Raw genomic sequence first — 24511 nt, 5'->3', positions numbered from 1 at the left:
GGCGGCGGCGGCGGCGGCGGCGGCGGCGGGGTGTGCGGCCAGGAGGCCATTTCCTCGCTGCGCCCCTGGCGGAGCCGGGTTTGCCTGCTCTTGGCCGCCGCCGCCACAGCCGCGCGAGTCGGAGAGCCGTGAGGGCTTCAGGGGAAACCAGGTCACCGGTTCGCAGACCCGGCGTGGAGCAGGCGCCCCGGCCCGGAGTAAGACAGCGTCCGGGGAGCGGGCCGAGGCGGGCCGGGCACGCGGGGGACCCGGAGAGGCGGGGACTCTGGTGCCCCAGACACACTCGCTTCCTACACCTATAAAAGTGGAGGGACCCGGGAGGTGCGGCGCGGCCCTAGCTGCGGCCGCCTCTCTTCGCCCAAGGAGTTGACATTTTGCAGGACTCGCGCGACGCCCAGTCGCGGCGCTCCCCGGGACCCCGCCGCCGGGAGGAGGGGGCGGAGGAGGGTGGAGACTGCGGGGCTTGGCCAAGGAAGGCGCACATCCTCGGGCGGGCGGCCGTGACGCGGCGGGGATTAACTTTGCATGAATAATGTGAGTGCGCTTGGAAAAGAGACCTCCTGCTCCGCGGGCTCGGGGCAAGAGCCCGCAGGCTACCTTCCCCGGGCAGGGGCGCTCAACCCAACCGGCTCCAGGGCACTGGTAATTTGGCTAGAGGACCGCGCGGAGGCAGCGGGGTGAGGGGAGGAGGGGGCGACAGTTCCAACTGTCCACAGGGTGGGCGGGATGGTGACGGAGTGTCGCAAGAACCCGGAGGGGTGCTGGCGGCTAAGCCGAGCGCGCGCGGGCGGGCGGGCGGGCGTGGGTGGTGGGGGTGTCATCAGCCTGATTACCTGCCTCCGTGGGGCTTCTGCGCCCCGGATCTGGGAGGAGGTGCCCTCTCGTGTTCGGGCACCGCGCGGCGGCAGGCTGGGAGCTACGGCGTGGACAGTGGTGGAACAGGGTGGCCGGGCTCTATTCCAATCGCAGCGGCTCTGTTCCTCAAACCCCAAGCCCAGCTGTTGACATGTTCCTTGTGAAATGGAGTTTGGCATCCTCAGCGCCGAACCCAGTGGAAGTTTCCATGATGAGGAAGTTGTGTGACATGGGGGTTCGGAAAAGGTTGGCAGACCGGGGGGGAGGGTTAAAGGGACTGTGGGTCTCCCATCCCCCCTTTTTCGCCTGCCCCGGAACTCCGGGGCTTGGAAAGGAGAATTATCCTGAATGTTGGCGTGCGCTGTGGCCGGTGCCTGGCGACTGGGCTTCTCTCCTCCTCCTGGGGACTCGGCGGGGATTTCGCTAGCCTCCTGGGTCGCGCTCCTTCGCTTTGCTTCTCTTGGCGCAGCATCTTCCTCTGGGTCGCCTCCAGTTGGTTGTGATACCAGCTGTGCCAGCTGTGTGACCTCCACCCCCTCAGAGAAGGACTCATTTGCGGGAATTTTCATTCTTAGTGGATTTTGCCCTTCTTAGCGGCAGTTGTCACTTTGGGGGAGGATTTCCCAATGACCATTGTGGGATTATTATTAGTGCTAATTCTTAAGCCTTCTTATTTATTTTAAGGAGGGCGAGGGAGGAAATGAGATGAGGTTTTTGTTTTGTTTTGTTTTGTTTTTTTAAGGTTAAATGTACAAGTTTCCCCAAATGGAAAATTTTGAAAGAAGGATCTAGAAGCATAACAATTCATAAAGTGAAGCAAAGAAAGGAAAGAGTTTGCCTGAACAGCGAAGTTCAGATTCTCCGTTCTCCTTTCTCCACATAAATTTAGAATTTTTGAAGATTCAAACACTGTGTAATCAGTAAATATACTTGAAATACGTTCTTCCTCAGCACGTTATTGGTCTTGGGTACTAGTGAGATTCAGTTTTAAAGACCTGTTTGGAAGTTCAAGAAATTAAGCATTCCTTGCACAGTGTATTAATATCAAGCACAGCAGTTTACATAATGACAAATGTATTAGGTAATGTAGACCTGTTGGGCAATCGTCACATTATTTGGCCTTAGTTTAGCATGCTTATTTAAATTGTAAGAATGTATAGCATGCACTGCACTGCAAAGAAATAAGAATTGCATTTTAGTATACGCGTTCATGAATCATTCTGAGTATTCAGTGACTGACCTGCTCCCCAATTCACTTCTGCTTAATTCTTTCTAATTCTGAAATCAGTCAGAGGCGAGGAAACAATGAAAAACGTGTTTCAGTGCAAAGTATTTTAAGCAGTTGATGTTTTTAGGATGTTTTCATGCCAGGTGGCTAAGTGTTTTAATTGAGACAAGCAGAAATTCAGTACCAAGTGATTTGTTTGGAGTATTTTATACAAAGACATTGGTGAACGTTCATTTATTATTTGTGCATGTTAAAGAAATACAGAATCTATTTTTACCTAATCTCAGAGGTTTATTATATATTGGAAATGAGACCATCTGCTAGTAAATACAATTTGGGTTTATTTTATAGCCGGTGAATGTAAATAATACTGAGTATAGCTACAGAACTGTTTTCTTAAAGTGAAATAATTCCTGTTGGCATTGTAATGCAAAGGTATACTTTTATTGACATTGGAATATTGTTACATAAAGCAACTGACATTACGAAGAGGAGTGAATATTCCATGTCTCTCATTTCAGTTTCTTCATAGTAAATTCTGCCATAATTAGAGATGAATTAAGACAACTTCTTTTTAATCCATTATCTTTGGGAAAGGCGATTTCTTAAAATTGCCGTAAGAGCACACAGAAAGTTGTGGATTCCCTTCCTTTCCTGTTTTTTTTTTTTTTTTTTTTTTTTTTTGCTGTTGTTTAAAGCATGAGTTGTGCGGAGCCACAAATGGTGTTGCATGTTTCTTTTTTTAGTAAGCCCATCTTTTGGATGGAAATCAGAGTAAAGGTGATTGGTTTCTTCAGTCGGTCTTCTCATTCTAGTGTAAGATTATGTGTCACCTTCTTAGAAAGCCCTTCCCTGACCACTTGAGCAAAGGCGGCCCCTCATTCCTTTTCAGACCCATCACACTGGTTTTTCTGTTTGTTTGTTTGTTTTGTTTTTCTTTTTCTTTCCTTGATTGTATTTGCAATCTCAGTTGTTCATTTCAATTGATGCTTGCTGATCACCTGTCTCCTTGCCTAGAATATAGAATCCATGAGCACAGAACTGTTGACTGCCTCACTCACTCTTATTTTCCAGCATCCAGAACAATACTTGGCACGCAGTAGGTGCTGGATAAATCTTTGGTGAATAAATTAATGATTGTGCCCAAATATTATGCTCTCAAAAATGCCTGACTACGCATCCTAAGTGGGTGCCAGTTGGGCATGGCAAGATCTATTTTGTGTGTGCGTGTGTATGTGTGTGTTGCACACATGCCATGCTTTTATGGTTCACTCTTTATTTTTTTCTCTCTCTCTTTCTTTTTGAAATAAAAGCTGGCCTTCCATTCTGTGTAGTGATAATGCAAAGAGTTATTTCTGTGAGTTCCTCCTAATGACATTTGCCTTGAATACATGGAAATCCTCAGCAGCAGAATTTTTCTGACATGTTACCTTGATCCCCGGAAGACATTGACCTTCAACTCCCTGAATTTCGGCAGAATCTTTATGAGTTCCAGAAGCATTGCCAGTGCTAACAGTGAAATTCCAGGGACTAGACTTCACTGGGTGATAGCAGTGTCCTCTCATTCAGCAGGTCCTGGCAGTGCCTCTGACAATGGCAGCCCTAAGTGGACCAACCACTGCATGCTGGTACAATTTGGGCTGCAAAAATGGTGGTTGGTGAGGGGGCAAAATGCAATGGTCAGGATCCAACACAAGATAGAAATAAATAGGCCTTGGTGATAGATTTGAAAATAACCTGATAGTTATCGTACGTTATTAGTTAAGTCAGCCAGCCTCTTTTTGCCCCCTTTCATCACTTCGTAAAAGTATTCTGAACCAAATGATCGTGGGAAATACTGCATTATCTGAGTTTTCAAGTGACCAGAGCATAATATCAAAGGAGTCATCTTCAAATTAGTTATTCACGGAAGCTCTTGCCAATTGAGAGCAAAAGGAAATTATAATTGAAGATTATGGTGATTTGTTTTTGTGTCTAGAGTATCAACTTTCATAAGTGTGTCTGAGTAAATGCATAGTAACAATTTCACAAAATAAGACTGTTAAAAATGGGAGGGGAAGAAAGATCATAATCTTGTAGAGGAGGGAAGATAATTAAACTACAATCCTAAGTACTTACTGCTTTAGAGTATTTAATATGGCTCTGAGCTTCTTAGTAGTAGCCAAGTTAACAGAAAAAAGGGAGTCTGGAGGTGGCATGCATTAAACTTGTAAGGATGACACATGTAGAGTGCCTGCCATGGTGCTTGCCAGCTAGTATATACTCGTATGAAATATCAAATTATATCATGGATAATACTTGAACTTCAATTCTACATAAAATAAAGTCAGATTCTTTATATGGTCCTGTCTTTTACCAACTCTGGAATGGAAAAAAAAAAAAATGCCGAAGGCATAATGATGAAAAGTAACCCAGAACGTTTGTTGTTGGGGGCCTGAGCTACTATGGCCTGTCAGTGGAGATTCTGGTGACAAATCCCAATGCAGAAATAAAGCTCAGGGAACCTAGAGGAATGAGTGGTTACCACACTTTGTAAGCTAATTTTCCCAAATATCCAGTGTCTCAGCCAACTTTTGATTAGAACTATTTGAGAGGATAGGACAACGTGGTACTTGACAATGACCCTCTATGGCCATAAACACCCCTGAACTTGTCGCCTCTGATGCTTTGGGCTTTAGTCTATATAGCTCTTATCACCCTGCAGGGCAGTTTGTTTCCATTTCTGTTCCCACCTCTAAGTTGTGATGAGGCACGATGCATGGGTTTATTCATCTTTGACTCCGCATAGCCTAGCAAACAGCTTGGTACGTGGGCACAGGTGAAACACTGTTGGAAGAATGAATGGAAGGGTAGAAAGGGCAGTGCTTCTCTTTGCCTTCTGAGTTAGTATTATGTGTCATATTTGGACATGGATTTATCCAGAGTGAACGTTTGCTGCCTGCATTGCATCATATGTCCAGATCACAGCTGTCTGTTTTGCTTGGAGGGCTTGTTCTAGTGTCAAAGCAGGTTGAGCAATGGATGGCAAGTTAACTCCTTGCTTTATTTCAAGTCATTTTGATTCTTTGATTTGATTCCTCATTCAGTCTGCAAATGTTTATGTATCTACTATGTACCTGGCCCTGCTAGCCATCTTTCAGTTCAACATGCAGCCCAGTGACCTATGAGACAACATATTAATACAAAAGGATTCTGAAATTGTCTCCATTGTGATGAGATGGATATACCTATTGGAGTCTCTCATATGGCCCCTAAAAATAGTTATTTTATATCTGAGGAGATTGTTTGTGATTTCTATAGCCCATGTGTATTAATGTAAATTCCAGGGAGATTCACTCAAGAATCTCTTGTATCCAAGTAGTAGGGAAGTTGAATATATTTAGACCGGTGAGTTTCTGATTTAAAATGTTCACTCTCCAATTTAAGTTCCCAAACTTGTTAGTCAATTTTGGCATTTAAACAAGTGGGGGGAATATCCAAATCACTGAGTCACAAGTCATATATTTCCATATCTTCCTCTCAGGAACCTGGCCAACTGACAGCTAGAATAGTGATCTATGCCCAATGCTAATGTTGTTTGGTCCCTACTGTCCTAATTTCAAAGGGCTTTGAAGTCTTTATGTACTGGCAGCTCTTCTTGTGCAGCGCTATTTTTATTGAGTTGAGAAACTGAGTTCTGCTGTGAACTTAAGGATCTTTTCCAAATAGCAAATCAGGGGAGTCTGGAATTAGGACCTGGGAACCTTGACTGTCCTGAGAACCGTATTGTAGCTTTTCCATCATGACAATCAGTCCTAACAAAGTGATATACTCCCTGGAGGGTGTTTCTGATAGATGTAGATGTGCTTGAAAATAGGGCTCATCTCCCTTGCCTCAGACATATTAAATTTGCACAGAAGGCAGATCTACCTGTAGCAATCCAGAATACCTGCATTTGAGGCTTTTGCAAGAAGATAATCTGTGATAATCTTGGACTGTCTGCTGGTCAGTGATTACCAGCAATTAAATGATATTGGTATAGTGGTTTAAATCTTTTTTTTTTCTTATTTTTTTTTTTTGTGACAAAGTCTCGCTCTGTCTCCAGGCTGGAGTACAGTGGCGCAACCTAGGCTCACTGCAACCTCCACCTCCTAGGTTCAAGGGATTCTCATGCCTTAGCCTCCTGAGTAGCCGGGATTACAGGTACATGCCACCACACCCAGCTAATTTTTGTAACTTTAGTAGGGACAAGGTTTCACCGTGTTGGCCAAGATAGTCTCAATCTCCTGACCTCGTGATCTGCCCACTTCAGCCTCCCAAAGTGCTGGGATTACAGGCATGAGCCACCACTAAAATCATTCAGTTGATTTTATTGATTGACCAACATCCATCAATATGTTTAAAATTATTCTAAGATCGATATTTTTATTTAAAAAAATCTTTTATGGCAAAATAATTTAAAGGAACTTAACGAAAACCCTCTATGATATCATCTTACCAGTTTATGTGCTAAAAGCAAACAGTTATTTGCTATTTGTCAGACAGTGCCTGCTGTCTATTAAAGCTATTTTTGCAGTTTCTACTCATTCATGTAAGGCAGTGAAAGATCTTGAAGTATTTTTTCAGCAGTTGAGAAATATTGAATTGTATTGAATAGCTTATTTTATTCTAGTTATTTGAAAATTACTGAACAATGGACAATGTGCAAATCATTGACATCTGTTTCACATCTTCTGGGACAATCATGATTTAGAGATAAAAGAAAAAAAAACAGAAGACAAATTCATGGTCCAGCTTGTCACAATGAAGACGCTTGTGGCTTGTATATCTCAGCTCACGTTTGTCTTGCTGGTCTGCATGTTTTATCCAATTTTTATTTTTCCTAATCCTATTTTAACAAATACTATCTATAGTTTATTCCTTATCATATGCACACATGCACAAACACTTAAATACATACGTGTGTCTGTGTTCTAAGAGTGGACTGCAGACGAGGCACATATAACCAGGAAAGGACTGGTCTGGACTGAGTTGCTCAGTCAACTTCCTACTTCCAAAAGAGGGTCTTCAGGGAGTCATGGCTTCTCTTCTGTGATCAAGAATTTAGGCATTTATAAGAAAGTCATGAGTGACAAGTTTATCAAAAGTGTGGACAAAGGAATGTAGACTGAAAACAGGCACGTCTTCTTTATTTGGGAATCTACTTACTTGACTCCTCTGGAGGCTCAGGAGTGTTTGTGATGAGGAAGGTTGAGAAGATAGTCATGGTGTTAGTAGCATAATGTATGATCCTGACATTCAGGAGCCTGTTGAGTATTTTAACTCTTGTGACATGTTGTTCGTTGGTTCTCACGATGGTTCAGATATGCTTTTTCCCTTTACCATTTGTTTCTCTTGGGACTCTGTTTTTTCTGATTTCATCAATGTCTACACAAATCAGGTGCTCAGAAAAGAATGATTGATGATAACAATCATAACGTTTCTTGGGCTTGGTCATCTTTTTTCACACTTCTGTCTTACAGGCATAAATGTCTTAACGACTGGCATGTCCATACGTGCAGAATCTGTCTCTGTGACAAGTGTGTGTCATGTTCTCACATACAGTGGAAAAGGCACTGCTTGTCTCTGGCTTCTGCTGTGATTCCCGTGCTCAGCTTCTAAATCACAGTGAGAAATGCTACAGTCACCCTGATGTCCCAAGCCACAAACCTCGTCCTTGTTTTCATTCCTTCTACTTGCTCCTGAATATGTTGGCAGATCCTGGTCTTATATTACTTTTTACTTCTTTTACTACTGTATTTGTTTATTTTACTCTAGGCTCAATTATGTTTGGGAAATCTTGAGTTTGAAAAGTTGTAAAAGTTTCCAGAGCCTATTTTTATACTAGCATGCATGATAAATGTCCAAGAAAGGGGAGAGCAGGTAGCAAAATTCATTTGATCACTATTTCCTGTGTGTGTGTGTGTGTGTGTGTATGCGTGTGTGTGTGTGTCTAAAACCTTTAAGGGCAAAAGTTCAGCACAATAGGTTGTGAGGAACAGTTCACTATGTCACACTTTTTAAAAATCAGGCTCATATGTTTTAACCCTTTAATGCATTTCGTAAAAAGTGATAAATCAAATGAGCAGTATCTAACACCACAGCGGAACATTTTTGCTTTCTCTTTCTCTCTCTCTCTCTCTCACACACACACACACACACCCCTAGCAACTTGTATACAGCACTGGTTAAAACTGCCTATTGAAGTGTTTTGCAAGAATGTGAAAGTCCTGCTAAATTTCTGTACCTTTGAAAACATTATACTCATAATCTTTCTTTGACTTTCTTTCTGCTGTTTAAGTGTATTAATTTATATAAGCTGGAGAATGGTTTATTTCTGCTGTATTTCTGTTTACTTTTAAAATTTTACCTAGGCTTCACTGTCACTTCTGCTATACTTCCAACATCTGGAGATCTAGAATAAAGTATTTATATCTGAATTGCAGCTACAACAGGGAATAGAATAAGGTTGTTTAGTCTTGTGTTATTTTTCTTTAAAAAAAAAAAAAAAAAGAACCAAGGGAACCTTACACATAAAATATTTTTGGAAACAAGTTAAGTTATGACTATGTAGATGAAACCTATAAATTTGTCCTGTAATGTATCAGTTATAAGGGATTTGAAAAACATCTCATCCTCCTTAAGGCCTTGTGAAAAAAAAATCCTAGGCCTCTGGCATATTAATCTATCTCACATTCTATGGGTTAATAAACATAAGGTATTGCTAAAGTGAAGGCATGCTCTAGAATGTGCTGCACATGCATTCACGTATTATTGATTAAGAATATGTTTTTCGATTTGTCTTTATTGAAGTTGACACAAAAATCAAGCCTTGTAATAAGTAATTTTTTTCTTCTGGAGTCTGTCCACTGGTCACAAATGCATGGGACATCTGCCAGGTGCCAGACACAATGGTAGAGCATTTACAAATCCTTGTTATATGGATGAGATATTCAGAGTCTTCTGGGGCAATCTACAGGAGGAGATTTAGTGTAGAGTAGTATTCCTCAGCAGAGGTACTATTTACATTTTGAACCTGTTAATTCCTCTGCACTCTTGGTATTTGGGGCCAGATAATCCTTTGCTGTGGAGGGCTGTCCTATGTATTACAGGATGTTTAGCAGCATTGCTGGCTTCTACCCACTAGATGCCAATAGCTCTCCCAACCCTCCAGTTGTGACCATCAAAAATGTCTCCAGATATTGTCAGATGTCTACTGGGAGGCAAAACTGCCCCTGTTGAGAGCAACTGGTGTAGAGGTTCGGAACTGGGGCCATGGAGTGGGAAATGTGTGGATTTGTATGCTGGTTTCACCTGGCTTCATTGTGTATGTTCAGTTTCCTCATCTATAATATGTGGAGATTAAATGAAATAATGTAGTGCTTGACTCACAGTCAAATATTTCTAAATATTAGCTATCTATAGTAGTGGTAGCATTAATACTTTAGTAGGCAATTAAAATATTCATAAGTCCAATGACATAGTTAAGTATAATGTACATTGTGGGAACCCATAGGGGCGGGATGACTCTAGGCAGAAATAAATACGATATGTATATGAAGTGAAAGTAAAAGTATGAAGCATTTGGAAAATTGTAAGGAGCCCAACCTGACTCACGTGCAAAGGACTATAAATGAGGCCATGGGAGCAGGCAGGAGCCAGATGGCGAGGACTTTCCTGGACACAATAAGAAACGCTGACTTTGTCTTGGTAGCTTGAAGAGACTTAAGAGTGTTCAGCAGATCAGATTTTTATTTTAAAAGAGTTTTTTGGGATAGGTCTTGAGTGGGAGAGAGACTGGAGGTGATGAGCCCAGTTAGAGACTCTTAGAATAGTCCACTGAGAGATGATGCCTGCTGGAGCCGAGGCAGTTATATATTGCTGTGATGTCTTTGGGAACAGATTTCACTTTCTCCGAGATGTGGCAAAATTTTTCTAATTTAATTCCAATAATGAATATTTTAGCAAGCTAGCTCTACATTTGGGGAATTTCAAGTTTAATTTGAAAGCAGATTACATGATAGATTCTCTTTAAAATGTTTTCAAGTGAAGCTTAATTTAAAGACCATCTCACAGCCTATTCATAGTTGAATATTACTTCAAGGGTTTCTCTGCCATTGTATGTACATGCCTATAGCTCCTCTGACAGAAATGTATTTCTATATGACTACATTGAAATGTCGTTGACGTCGTCATGTTGAGATTCATTATTTAGTGTGAAGTGTTTCAGTATTTAATGTTAAGTGATTTTCTAACTGATGAGGATTTTATTTCTTTAATGATCAATATTAGAAATGGGTGAAGACAATGAATGAATGAAGAATGAATGCAGGAATGGGTGGCATTATGGAAATATCACCTAATTAAGAATAAAAATATTTTGGACAAGTCTCTTGGCTTATCTGAGCTTTAATTTTTAGTCATAAAATGACACTTGTAGGTATATTAGATAATCCCAAAGTTATCTTTAGCCCAGGGGTTGGCAAACGTTGTCTATAACAGGCTATATCATAAATATTTTAAGCTTTTCAGGACACACAGTCTCTGTTGAAACTCTCAAGTCTGCCATTGTAGTACAAAAACAGACATAGACAATATGTGAACAAATGGTGTGTTTGTGTACCAATAAAATTTTATTTACAAAACAGGCGATGAGCTCTAATTTATTAACCCCTGGTAGCCCACTAATAGAAATAGAACATGAGCCATATATGTAGTTTAAAATTCCTCTAGTAGCCACATTATAGATAAGTAAAAAGCAACCACTAAGGTTAAGTTCAATACTATATTTTATTTTACCTAATATATTTAGATTATTATTAACATGTAATCAATTTAAAAATATTAAGAATATATTTTACCTTTTAAGAAGCTTTTGATATCTGGTGTGTATTTTACACTTGTAGCACATCTTAATAGCCATTTATGGCTAGTAGCTACTGTAATTTGATGACAGTACTCTAGAGTTAAAACTCTGGGATTCTATCAAATTCCATGAAAAAGTAAACTGTATCATTAACTCAAGTGATTGAGACATTTTCTTTTTCTTGCCAGATATATTGGTTAGTAAAACACCATCTACATGCAAAAATAAAATAAAAAATGCACAGTAGCTTAAACAAATGGAAGTTTAGTTTTCGCTCATGTGAGTTGAAAATTGCTGTTCCTGATTGATTGATGGCTCTGCTCCACAGTGACTCAGGGGTTCCTCTGGTCTTGGGCTCCTCCATCTTCAGGACATGGCTCCAAGATCATGGGCTCATTGCATCAGACCACTGAAAGGGGAACCAGAAAGTGAAGAGTACGCTGGCTTCTTAACCACCTTGGCTTGGAAGAAACACATAATCACTTTGCTCACATTCCATTGGTGAGAACAAATCACATGTCCCGTACCCTTCTCACCCTTATGGGGTCATCTTTAACCTTGCTAGACCTGGTTTACCTTTTTGTCTTTGACCATCATTTTTATTTCCTTGATAAATCTATGTGGTTCATACTATGCAAAGAGTGTTGGGAACTTGCCTATGAATCCTCATATCATTATCAGCACATGATTAACATGTTTTTGTTTTTTTAAAAGAGAGCTAAAATTTAAAATAGAGATGTCAGAAAGCAAAGGCCAGACCTGATTCTTGGTATGTTGACAGAGGTACTGAAGCCATTTTTCATGGACAATTTTATTATAAGAGTTTTAGATTTTTTAAATAAATGACTCTACATAATACCTTGACTTGAAAATACCAATTTTCCTAATATTTAACCTAGTATTTACTCTGTAATTTCTTACTATAATGGGACACGCACTTTTCTAATCCAAAAGAATGTTTGCTTGTTTTCTTCCCAAATTATAAGTGTGTTTTATTAAATACTCAAGCCAGGTCTATAGAAATGAAAGAAATATGAGGGACATGAATAATAAAAGTGAGGTAAGTCAAAAGAACAAAGAAAATTTTTTCTTTTAACTATGCATATTTTACCTTTTTGAAAACATTATTATTTTATTATTATTAAAATATTTTAAGAAGTAAGACACAAAGGACACATGCATTTTAGATTATGAAGAAATAAGACTAACCAATGATAAGAAGTATCATGCTGAGAACATATAAAAGAAAAATAAACAGTATGTGTCTTTCTATTTGCCTGGATAAGGCTGTCTTCTACTTCACAGGCCTATTTCTGATTTTAAATATTTTTTATAAGTAAAACTTGCAGTAGTAAGAAGTTAACTCTGATAATGTTGCTGAGGTACAGAATCTAGCCAACTATTGATCTCCCATAATAGGTGAGAAATAATGCTCTCAATCCCAAGTGTATTTGTGGTCTGTGATTAAGGTCTCTAGGACTCAGCATATCCCACAGCAGTGGGCTCCAATTATGTCCTATTTTAGTGCCCTGTCACAGAGCAGGGAAGAGAAACCCCCTTCTCTTATTGGCTGAGTGTATTATGAGAGGGTGGAAGCTGGGGGTCCTGGATCCTGGATTGGTTGGGAGCAAGGACATTGGAGAGAGAGAGACAGAGAGAGGGGGGGGGGGGGGAGAGAGAGAGAGAGAGAGAGAGAGAGAGAGAGAGAGAGAGAGATCAGGAGGTGATGTTGAAGGGAAAGGTAGGCATCTACACCTGCATCGAAAGGCAGACTGAGTTGGATACATGACTTTGCCACCTTCCAGCTGTGGTCTCTGGCAAGTTTAATCTCTTCGAACTTCAATCACTCTATCTGTGCAACGGAAATAATGTTGGTATTTACTTCACAGCACTGTGGAAGAAATTATATGAGATAATGGCTATAAACTGCTTAGCCAGGACGTAGTACCTGGTGAGTGCTCGATACATGGAAAACAATTTTATTACTATTTCATTATTATGGAAGTAGTAACATTGATTTTGTTGGGTAAATCTGCACCTTGGAGGTATGGAGCATGATTGTCCAAAAGGCAGGAAATCAAAGAGAAAGACCCAGAAGTCAGACTCCAAATTTACTCGATCATTTTGCATGAGTTATTCTTTATTTAGTTTTAAATTATCTGTTTATTGATAACAATCTCTGTTTTATAGATGACCTAGTATTTTTCAGCTTCAAAGATGTGTGTTCTGTGGTCAGTTGTCCAAGTTAACGATCCCTCAGGGTTTGCAAAAGGTAAAAATAATACGCACTCAGTTACTTGCTCAGGATTCCAGCCTGCTCAGGATTCCCTTGTTCTTAATTTTTTTTTTAACGGTCCATATTCAAACTTTTGTTCCTTGGAGTCCAATGCATATTTTCCCCCACTTATGTTTCAGTCTGACTTCCCAATATCCTTTATTCAGGGAGCTCCTGAAATCCTGCCCTGATTAATTAGAATTGAGATTAAAATTCTCTCTGGTTCTGCCCCACTGAAACATGCCATTCCAATGACAGTTTCCCTCAACCCTTTGTCCACAGATAGTATTACATGTCTAGTCACTTGCTATGTATCTATATTTCTTCACTGTTCAGTGTCCACACCCCTTATTTGTCAATGAGATATTTCTTTGCTAGATTTTAAGTTCTAAGAGGGCAAGGACTGTGTGTTAAACAAGTTCAGTACAGGTTAGAAGGCAAGCCCAGCAGGTAGGTGCTGAGTAATACTTTCCTGATGTTTTGACCAATCACATGTAAGCTCTTTTCATATAATTAGGATGAATCTAATTTTAAAATGAGCAACCGCATGTCCTCAGATGAACCAGAATATACACTTACAAGGTCCTGCTGTCCTGCATTATAAATAAGGGAATAGGTTGTCCTGCAGAAAAGCTCTACTGTTGCTGTTTTTTTTCTTTTCTGTAAAAAAAACAAAAACAAAAAGAAAAAAGAAACCCATCCACACACATAAGAACTGAGATAGAAGATCTTCTCAATTCCTCAACTAAGTCGGGAAGAATTCATGGCCCCAAAGTGGATGTTCTCTGCAAAATGAGACCTAGCAAAATCCACAATCTGATGATTTGTAAGGAAACTTGCTTAAGAATGGCTTATGGCAAAAAGACCCGGAGCTTGGCGGCCTGATTCTTCAACTTGTATGACAGCAATAACTTCCTTAGGTGACAGGTTCAAATTTCTGCAGGGATGATATTGTGAGACTGTTCAGAAAGTGTCAACCTCCATCACTTTTTAAATTTTCTTTTCACTAATAGAAGGAACCCCTTGGACACAGAGCTCCTGTGGCAGCTTTCACAATGCCTAGCTTTCTTGTGGCCTTTTATTTCTTAAGATTTTTAGCATCTCAGAATTCCGTTACATGGAAGACGAGTGATTGGACATTGCCCAGAAGGGATTTTATTATACAATTCATTTCTCTTCATTGTCTAACAGTGTTTTCAAATAACTGTTTCATTTTTGCTCTTTTGTGATTTTTAAATCCCCACCAGCAATTGGTTCAAGTTTCATTTGACCCGTGGCAGTTGTCACTCTTCCTCTTTACCTCTTCTGAGAATTACAGTAAGAGTCTCTTCTTGGAGTCAAGTGTTGTTACTCATCAGAGTTCTTGTACAAGTTTGACTTTAGTGGCATTGGCCCTGATAAGGAGTATGTTTGTGCTCCAGAGTCATTTGATCCCTGCCATCCTTGAGCAAAATATGTGGTTTTGCTTCTTCTGACAAAGGGAGAGAATGAAATGTTCCCAAAGTTGTATTTCTAATGGTCTGAAAGAAGTGGGTCCTCTGAGGATTCTGTGCCCAGGACTTTGGGGATGGAAAAATTGGCCAATCTCTAGTAATCCTGAGGCCCCTCCTACGGGAAGGGATACTGTTGACCCAGAGAGCTCTTACATCAGAGGAACCCGAGGATCACATGCTTTCCAGTCCAATATTCTTTCAAAAGACTGACCATCAGTTTGGGCTCCCCAAAAGCAAACTCTGAGATGAAAATTGAAGTGCAAGTGATTTTTAGGGAGAGGTAAACAAAGTACCGGTAGGAAATTGAGGAAGAGCCAAGAAGGGACAGCAGCTGGTAAAGTGGGCATTATCAAATCAGTTAAGCACTGTGGGCACCTGGAGCTTAGTCACACTGGGGGACTCTTAATACCGCATGGGATGCTTGTCTCATGGTTGACCCATCCTAGAGGCAAGGGAGTAGGTATTTATTCACCGAAATCTGTCAGGCATTTGTTGGGGACTGCCTCCAGAGGCAAATGATTCCCTGTCGTTTCAGGACTATCACTTGGACAGCCAAGAGCAATCCTCCAGGCAAAGGAATGCAGGTGTTGGCAGTCAGAAGACAAGGTCGTGGACACTGAAGTGGTGCCATGGGATTATAGTCAAGGCACCAGCAGCATCTACCAGCAGGGCAGCCTGTAACCCCCACTTCCACCTGAGGATTGTTGGCCTCATTTAGACTTTTGCATGGTTCTCATGAGGGAAGGACTGCTTTTAGCTGGAACACTAAGCTGACCACACCAGCAGGTGATTTGGGATCTACTAAAGAGGGATCCCTTGAAACAGGAGTCACAGCCAGATCTCCCACTGCCTTCCTCTGCCCCATCATCTTCCTCCCATACTGTCTTCATTCTCTAAGACCTTACTTTCCACCTGAGACAGCTTACTGGTCATGGTAAGTGCATGCTCTCTCTTCTAATAGCTTCTGTTCTTGTCTTTACCATGCCCCTTGTTCTCCTGGAGCAAAGTTTCTCAGCCTTAGAACTGTTGACATTTTAGAGCACATAATTTGTTGGGGACGGGGGGCTGCCGTGTGCATTATAGGATATTTTAGGATTTTTTTTCTTTTTTTTTTTCTTTTTTTTTGAGACGGAGTCTTGCTCTGTCGCCCAGGCTGGAGTGCAGTGGCGCGATCTCAGCTCGCTGCAAGCTCCGCCTCCTGGGTTCATGCCATTCTCCTGCCTCAGCCTCCTGAGTAGCTGGGACTACAGATGCCTGCCACCACGCCTGGCTAATTTTTTTTTTGTATTTTTAGTAGAGATGGGGTTTCACCGTGTTAGCCAGGATGGTCTCGATCTCCTGAGCTCATGATCCGCCCACCTCAGCCTCCCAAAATGCTGGGATTACAGGTGTGAGCCACCACGCCCAACCGAATTATAGGATATTTAGCAGCAACTCTGGCTTCTTACTGGCTCTCATTAGCACTGCTCCCCCCATCCCCTGCCACAGTTATGACAATCAAAAATTTCTCTAGACATTGCCTAGTATCCTCTTGGGGGCAAAATTATCCCTGTTGGAAACCACTGTTTAGACTTTAGTTCTAAGGCTTAATCTCTCCCCACCCGCTAAGCTTTTCATCAGTTATAGCTGCTCTTTCATCCTGATGATCTTCGTCCTCATGGTGTTGGGGGAGATATTTCCAAATCCGGAAAATTGGAACATTTTCTCCAGTTGATTCTGACACACCTCCTGCTCCATGGGCCAGTATTCTCCACCCAGAAATCAGGAATCATTGACCTACACTTGCACTCTCTCTCTCACTGCCTCTTCCTGTCCTTCTCCTCTCTTTTCCTCTCTCTCCTCTCTTTTTTCTTTTCCTGACTTTTTCCCCATCTGCATTGTGAACAACTCTAATTTGGAGAATTCCACTTTTCACCTCTGCCTCCTTTGTAAAGGTTTCTGCTCAGTACAATAAAGCGAATATTGTTATGGCAAATTAGCTAATAAAGTATATAGTAAGATGTAACATATTATTTTTAAAATTATGTTCATCCGTTCATTCTTCTGTTATAAAATATTTATTCAGCACCAAATATGTGCCAGATGCATGCTTGGGTGCAGTAGTGGGCAACATCTTCCCTGCCCCTCCAGATACATACAAAAAATGATGACATAAAAGAAAGCTTCCTCAAAACTAAAAATATTTTTATTTAATCAATATATGCATACTCCAAAATCTGGAGACTGAAAGTACAAAAACCCAGTATTGTACCAGAAACAGTTACAATGACTGGCTCAACATTTCCTAGTTTGGTAATTCTAACTATATCATTTAAAATTATGAAATGATGCTTTGAATGATAGGATTTACTTCTTCACATTAAGATATATTTTTAGGAACACAGACCATTTTGACAAGTGAATTTCACAGTTTAAGTTCCTTAAATAAAATGTTAATACATATTCCACATTCTTGGTTTGGATCCTCTTTTGCTAGTTTTCTGTAACCCGTTTCTGCTTTGCCTGATCTAGTAGCTGTCCACATATTCAGATAATTCACTCCTAAGTAGCGTCCAAGCAATCAGAAACAGGATTGCATTGCTTGTACTTTTTTGGACGGGTGTAGGTTATGGAGAAAGGCAATTGGATAAAGATCACAGAGAAGAAGATTATGATGGTGCCGATGTCACTGAGAGATCTACTGACTGGATGTTGCCTTCTTTTGCTGCCTTGTGTGTGCTGTACATATCCCGTGTTAGGACCCTTGTTTTGGCAGCATTAGCTACAAAGTAGTGGAATGTCCCATGCAGTTATTTCTGTGTTTCTGTTAGGTCTGTTCCTCTCAATTTCCTCAGACTGACTTCCATATCCTCATTTCTCAAGAGTGTGCTGCCCCGAGACCCGCAGTATACACATCACCAAGAGCTGATTAGAAATACAGAATCTAGAGCCCCAGCCCAGACCTGCTGAACCCTGAATCTGCCTTTAAACAAAGTCCCCAGGGGATTCATATGCACTAGAGTTTGGATTCACTTTGGAGTTTGAGAAGTACTTTTGTTCTCCTCCTACTTTTCTGCTTCTAATTAAGTTTTAAAAATGCAGAAAAGAAACTATAAAAAGATTAATGTGGTAACCCTGTTGTGTATTGACTAACCCATCACACTTAGTTTATTGTTTTACAAACTTACCTGCCAACACATTAGTGGGCCTTGAGTTAACACAATAAGTCACAATCAACAAAAGTTTTAAGTAAAACAGACTAAAATAGAAAAGTTTTAGAGTATCAAATGTATTTGAAACATTTGTTTCATTCAAAAAATGTGAAAGCGTGCACACACACACACACATACACACACACATGCCCCTTTATATGTATGTCCTGGATCATGATTGCAAAATGGAATTCTGACTGAAGTCACAGTAAAAAAAAAAAAAAAAAAAACTTGAAAACCACTACCATAAATACCCAATGTTTCTTTATATATATATTGTTCAGTGTTCAAATGCACACATTTGATGATGTTTGTCCGCATGATTGAGATAATGAGATCATTTTCTTCAGTCAAGATTCCTGAATGAGATATCCAAATAGCAAATAGGAACGTTAAAAATGTCCCAAATGCAAGGCAATAAACAATAAGAATTTTAATTATTTTCTTAATTTTAGAAAACAATGCTCCATCAGAGAATTTCTCAAAATCCCAAAAACCGTAGCTTTAATGAAATACTCATCTTATATCAAGAGAAAAACAGCAAATGTAGGCTGCCCAAAGGACATTCATTAACTTGAAGGGAATAATAACTTTGAATCCAAAAGAAAGTCACCAGGTTATGGGAGATACAGGATGTTCCCAAACTGGTAGTGCGGTTTTAAGTTTTAACGTCTTTAGAAGCATAAATGATACAAACTTGCAACTAACTTTCTGCAATTTTAATCATTTACATTCTTCAACACTCATTTAGCTTTGCGGATTTAAAAAGTTAAGTTTTCATTTTAATTTTTTTGTTTCAGTTCCTCGGGAAGATGGCGACCATTGAAACAATACCTTAAAATTCAAAAAGATTATACAAAATTAACAAACCTAAATGAGTACCTAAATTTAGCTAGTAAAACGTTTGTGTTAATTTGTACATTTGTAGCAGTAATCCTTCTGAAGCCATGAACACCCTGTAGAGGGAAAGAAAAACCACGTTGCTCTTCAAGTATGATCTGGGTGAAGCCAAGCCTCAGAGAACCCTTGGAGAGTCAGATTTCACCACTGTGGGAAAGAGTCCATGGGGTGAAACCAAGGTGCTTTGTGCAGCAGGGTGCTCATGCCAGGCTGAGACACAGTTCCAGGGAAGTGCTTTCCATCTTGCAGGCAGAATCTGTGCCGGACAATGAGTTGTCTCTGAAAGTGCCTTTGCCCCCGAAGAGCAGCAGCTGGGTGGACCTAGCAGCTCCTTCTGAGCTTCCCAACTGTGCCCTCAGGCCCTTTCCTGTCTTCAGGGCCTCAGATTTTCCTGAAATGATTGTTTACTTGAGAGATTCCTTAGAAAGACCTGAGTGAGTTCTTTAAAGCGGTCTTTTATTAAACATTTTACATATGCTTTTAAGGAACTGTGAACACGTTTTCTTTATTAGCTTTTGTAATCAGGATGTCTGTTACATAGAATCTTTACGTTATTAGACATTTTAAAAAATCGATGGTGTCCATATTCTTTAAGAATGATGTGTTTGGAGGAAAATTTTAAATAATTTGCTTGATAGTGAAGATGAGATACCTGGTGTTCTCACCCAGGTATAAGTATTGAAGTGTGTGGTTTTGCTCGTTTTTAAAATAACTATCATGTTTAATTGTGCCAAAACTAGTCACGTCTTCTTCTTGCTAGTGCATGGCCTTTCAGATTATATACATATATGTATGTTAACGTATATATAATTTTCAAATTACACACAGATATACACACATACACAAATTATATAAATATATAGAAAAACAATTCTAACATTGTATATATATTAAGTATGTGTAATTTGAAAATTAGTACAAGAAAGTATATTGAAGATATTACAGATGGTAGCACTTGTAACAACTTCTTACATTTATTTCTAAATAAGTAAATTATAGTTCTTCAATATTGTGTTTGATCATTGGGATTTTCATAAATTATTTTTATTCTACAAAATAAAATATTAACTTGAATAATATCAAATTATAGCTATTCGTGTTTGTTATAATATATTTTTAGCAATTTTTTGCTCACTTAAAAAAAATCCTTACTTCATATTTCAGACTCTCACTTTTTGTTGCGTGATGGTTACAGTTGCAGAAAGTAGCACTGTTGGCTTCCAGACTAATTAGAACATGACGAATTTTGAGGCCCATGCCAAATAGAACATTTTGTTTTTAGAACATTAGGTATAGAATGCCACATATTAGTGTGGTAGTTTTCCTTTGTGATTTATCATAGATGTAATGTTCTTTCAATTAAAAAGTGCAGTTCATTGTATTAAGTCATTCTCCTACCTACAGTGTATTGGACAAATTTCATATATACTTTTCAATTAGTAAGAAAAGCAAATATTTCAGCAGTCACCAATCTGATACAGGTCCTCGCTGTTGAATCAGCTCTGCCCATCTGTAAATGATGTTTGAGGCTTGAACTTTTCCCTGTACTTCCAGTTCCATCATTACCTACGTGTAGCACACGTGGTCTGCAGCAGTCTTCTGAACCATTGAAAAATTTAGGATTTGCTTTTAAATGCACTATCAAAGAATCCTTGCTGGAAGGATTGTGTATTTGAATTGCTGTAGCTGTATTTTGTTTGATTTTGTTTTCCTTACATAGGAAACCTGAACCAGAACAGTAGCCATTGATTCTACAAATTCTGACGTATCACAAAGCCTAGGATGGCAAATAGTTTTATGCCAACTCCAGTAGATTTTGGTGACTGTTAGGGCTGATGTGTTTGGAAATATTACAAGGCCAGATCTCTAAGGTTAGCAGTAAAAAATACTGTGATTGATTAGTAATGTCTGCTCTGGAGGAAGTATAAGAGTATGATGGGCCAAATGTCATGCATTTTTTCACTCTGTGCCCATACCAAAGGAAGACTAAATTTTGAGGATAGTATCCCATTGAATTGCCTTTGGCTTTATGCTTCCTGTTTTTGAAGGAGTACTGTACTTGCTCTAAAGATATGTTAATGTTATTTTTAACAGTTAACCAGGAAATTTATTTGTAAATCAAAGAGACTACAAAAGAGTGTTTCTTGATTGGCAGGTTTAGTGTAATACCACATAAAACAAAGCATACAATGAACTTTTTTTTTTTTTATTATACTTTAAGTTCTGGGATACATGTGCAGAATGTGCAGGTTTGTTACATAGGTATACACATGGCATGGTGGTTTGCTGCACCCATCAACCTGTCATCTACATTAGGTTTTTCTCCTAATGCTATCCCTCCCCTAAACCTTTACCACCCGACAGGCCCCAGTGTATGATGTTTCCCTCGCTGTGTCCATTTGTTTTCATTGTTCCCACTTATGAGTTCCCACTCCAACTTATGAGTGAGAACATGTGGTGTTTGGTTTTCTGTTCCTGTGTTAGTTAGATGAGAATGATGGTTTCCAGCTTCATCTATGTCCCTGCAAAGGACGTGAACTCATCCTTTTTTATGGCTGCATAGTATATGTGGTGTGTATGTGCCACATTTTCTTTATCCAATCTGTCATTGATGGGCATTTAGGTTGGTTCCAAGTCTTTGCTCTTGCGAATAGTGCTGCAGTAAACATACGTGTGCATGTGTCTTTACAGTAGAATGACTTATAATCCTTTGGGTGTATACCCAGTAATGGGATTGCTGGGTCAAATGGTATTTCTGGTCCTAGATCGTTGAGGAATCACCACACTGTCTTCCACAGTGGTTGAACTAATTTACACTCCCACCAACAGTGTAAAGCGTTCCTATTTCTTGACATCCTCTCAAGCATCTGTTGTTTCCTGACTTTTTAATGATCACCATTCTAGCTGGTGTGAGATTTTATCTCATTTATGTGGCCAACAAACATATGAAAAAAAGCTCATTATCACTGGTCATTAGAGAAACACAATGAACTTTTTAATTGTCTCTTTTGGTTTTCTGAGTCCTGAGACTATGAATAAATACATCACTGATCGTATTTTAAAAATTGATATGTCAAAATGGTTGAAACTTTTAGAAAAACATGCTAGGTTCTCAGAATAAAATTATAAACAATATTTTCTATTACATATTAAATGCTAAAGTTTCTATTACATGTTTATTTGTGAAATTTATCATTTGCCTTATTGTCTACTCTGTTTCTTAATTACAATACCCATCTTCTCAGAAAGCTTTGGCCAGCCTGTTTACATGAAGAACGGGAAGGAAGTAGATTGTATATAAGAGCATAGGGCAGATGGTGAGTCACAGATAAGCTCATCTTGAGTCTCCTAAGATAGGAAGATAGAAGAATTTATAAATTTATAAATATTAAGAATTTATAAAAATTTATAATTTATAAATAAAAGGGCACAAGAGTGCAGATTTGCTGCTTGAAGTTCTCCAGAGCCTGTGTTTCTTATTTCAACAAGAATTGAATCTTCTGTCAGTCAATTTGATTGGACTCCCTTGAAACCTGTCTGTGAGAGAAGGTCTGAATAGTGTTCCCTTCCATTATTACTCAACTGTCTGCCAAACATGGAAGCTCATAATTACTTACATTGCAGTAAGTGACTATCAGGTCCTCAGGAGTTAGGGATGTGAAGAAAGAAATCTTTTATACAGTTGGTGTTGGCATTCTTTCCATACAGAGATGAATCACCTTCTTCAACAAGTCCAGGACTTGACTTTTCCAAGATTGGCAGAGACAGTAGGAGGAGATAATTGGCTTTGTGTAAAAGCCCCTTGCACAGTTGACATTCCTTTTTAGGAGTCAGTAGTCTCCAGGACAAAAGAAATTGTGGCCAGATGAGTCTTCACGCCTTAGGGGATTCTTGCAGAAGTTACTGAATGCTAGATTCCTATAGATGTTTCAAGATGTTGCCATTCAGGTAGCTGGGATATGTGTTGTTTTGTCCATCAGTAATTGAGTTTAGTACTCTCTGGAATGAAGAGTAGATTAAGAGGGTCTCAAAGATCCTCAACATTTTTATTTGTCCTGGCATGTATAGACACAGTAGTATTGCTATAACATAGCAGGCAAAGTATGAACCTTGGTGGACAGAGTGGAGTATAAATATGGGTGTCCCCACTAGTTAGGTGATAAGATCTGAGAAAAAATTGCTTAATTTTTCTGAGATTCAATTTCTAATTCTGTAGAAATGTTTTTAAGGAAAATTTCCTACTCTGTAGGACTATGAAGACTAAGAATACCTGAAAGAGAAAAGAAACTGTTCTTAGCAGAGGTATGTCTTTGGTCTGAAGGTTTTGAGGGTCTGCCTGGATTCTAGGCCATATTCTTCTGGTTGTGGGGACAGGAAAGAGCAGAAGAAGGGAGGAACAAAGGGAGGCCTCAGAAGAATATCTATGGCTTCTCTAATCAAAAGGATTGTTTCTGGCTTTTATTTTTAGAACAAAATAAGTCTTTCATTTTGTAAATCTTGGATAAAGTGGAGATATTCAGGCTGATAGTAGTTAGGAAATTTCACAAGTTGAACAACCATATGCATGAGATGTTTTTGTGGATTAACAGCAGGCTAGAGAGGGTTGATCTGCCAAGGCCCTCTGGCTGTCTGCCTCAGTCCTCTCTGTGGATGTTGTAAGGGACACCATGAAGATATGGATGACATGCTTACCAAATGTTCAGGGGTCACAAAGCTGAGAAGGAGAGCCAAAATGCTCCACTACAGACTGTGGATTTAGAGAGATCTTGAGGGACTGGAATGGTGGGTCCAAATCAAGAAGGCCTGAAAGAGGATTTAAAACCACAATATTGCATTAGATACATGTTGGAGGCCTAAATTCTGAAAGACTGTCAATTATCAATTTAGTATGCACTGATAAGCATGTAGATGACTTAACCCCTATTGTAGCTTTAAGCTCCATTAAAATAATGGTTCTCAAACTTGAGCTGCATTATAATCACCTGGAGAGCTCGTTAACATACAGATTGCTGCATCACATCCCCAGAGTTTCTGACTCAGTCAGTCTAGGGTGGAACTGGTGAATTTACATGTCACATAATTTCCCAGGCGATGCTGATGCTCCTGGAAACTTCTACTTTCTACAAACCACTGCATTAGAAGAACAATTCTACTCCAGTCTGGGAGGTAATATATTTATTGTAATCTGCTGAAGTATTGTAGCAATTTTGGGTCCCGCTCTTTCAGTCAGAACAAAATCCAGAAGGATGTAGAAAATTCAGGCAACCAGTTAATATTAAGGACCACTGAGGAAAGAGCAATACATGGAGAGGAGAAAAACTTTAGAGATGTGTAGCAGCCTTCAAACACTTGATAGATTGACATGTTGAAGTGTCTTAGTTAAAAGTCTTGGCTGGGTGTAGTGGCTCACGCCTGTAATCCCAGCACTTTGGGAGGCCAAGGCAGGGTGATCACTTGAGGTCAGGAGTTCGAGACCAGCCTGGCCAACATAGTGAAACCCCATCTCTACTAAAAATACAAAAATTAGCCAGGCGTGGTGGCACATGCCTGTAATCCCAGCTACTGGGGGTGCTGAGGCAGGATAATTGCTTGAACCTGAGAGGCGGAGGTTGCAGTGAGTTGAGATCGCACCATTGCACTCCAGCCTGGGTGAAGAAGTGACACTCTGTCTCAAAAAAAAAAAAA

General features: G+C 39.8%; 2 protein-coding genes across 6 annotated transcripts in view; one reads left to right on the top strand and one right to left on the bottom strand.

Annotated features, from left to right (window-relative positions):
- The window catches only part of LOC108543061 (uncharacterized), a 6772-nt gene extending 5348 nt beyond the window's left edge, over positions 1-1424 (bottom strand). The window contains exon 1 of the mRNA XM_017893391.1: positions 834-1424. Within this exon, the coding sequence (XP_017748880.1) occupies positions 834-1424 (591 nt within the window). The remainder of the gene's footprint in view (positions 1-833) is intronic.
- The window catches only part of THRB (thyroid hormone receptor beta), a 377294-nt gene continuing 352790 nt past the window's right edge, over positions 8-24511 (top strand). For 3 of the 5 annotated variants that reach the window (XM_017893420.1, XM_017893416.1, XM_017893423.1), the window contains exon 1: positions 359-642. The gene's annotated coding sequence lies outside the window, so the exon portion shown is untranslated. Of the gene's footprint in view, positions 198-358; positions 643-24511 lie in introns of those variants that run through there. The other 2 variants (XM_017893417.1, XM_017893418.1) reach the window with 2 other exon arrangements.

This window comes from Rhinopithecus bieti, unplaced genomic scaffold, assembly GCF_001698545.2.
Source record: "Rhinopithecus bieti isolate Rb0 unplaced genomic scaffold, ASM169854v2 scaffold_23460, whole genome shotgun sequence".
Classification (NCBI taxonomy): domain Eukaryota; kingdom Metazoa; phylum Chordata; class Mammalia; order Primates; family Cercopithecidae; genus Rhinopithecus; species Rhinopithecus bieti.
Note: the sequence above shows the minus strand (reverse complement) of the source record. Positions and strands in the feature narration are given on the sequence as shown.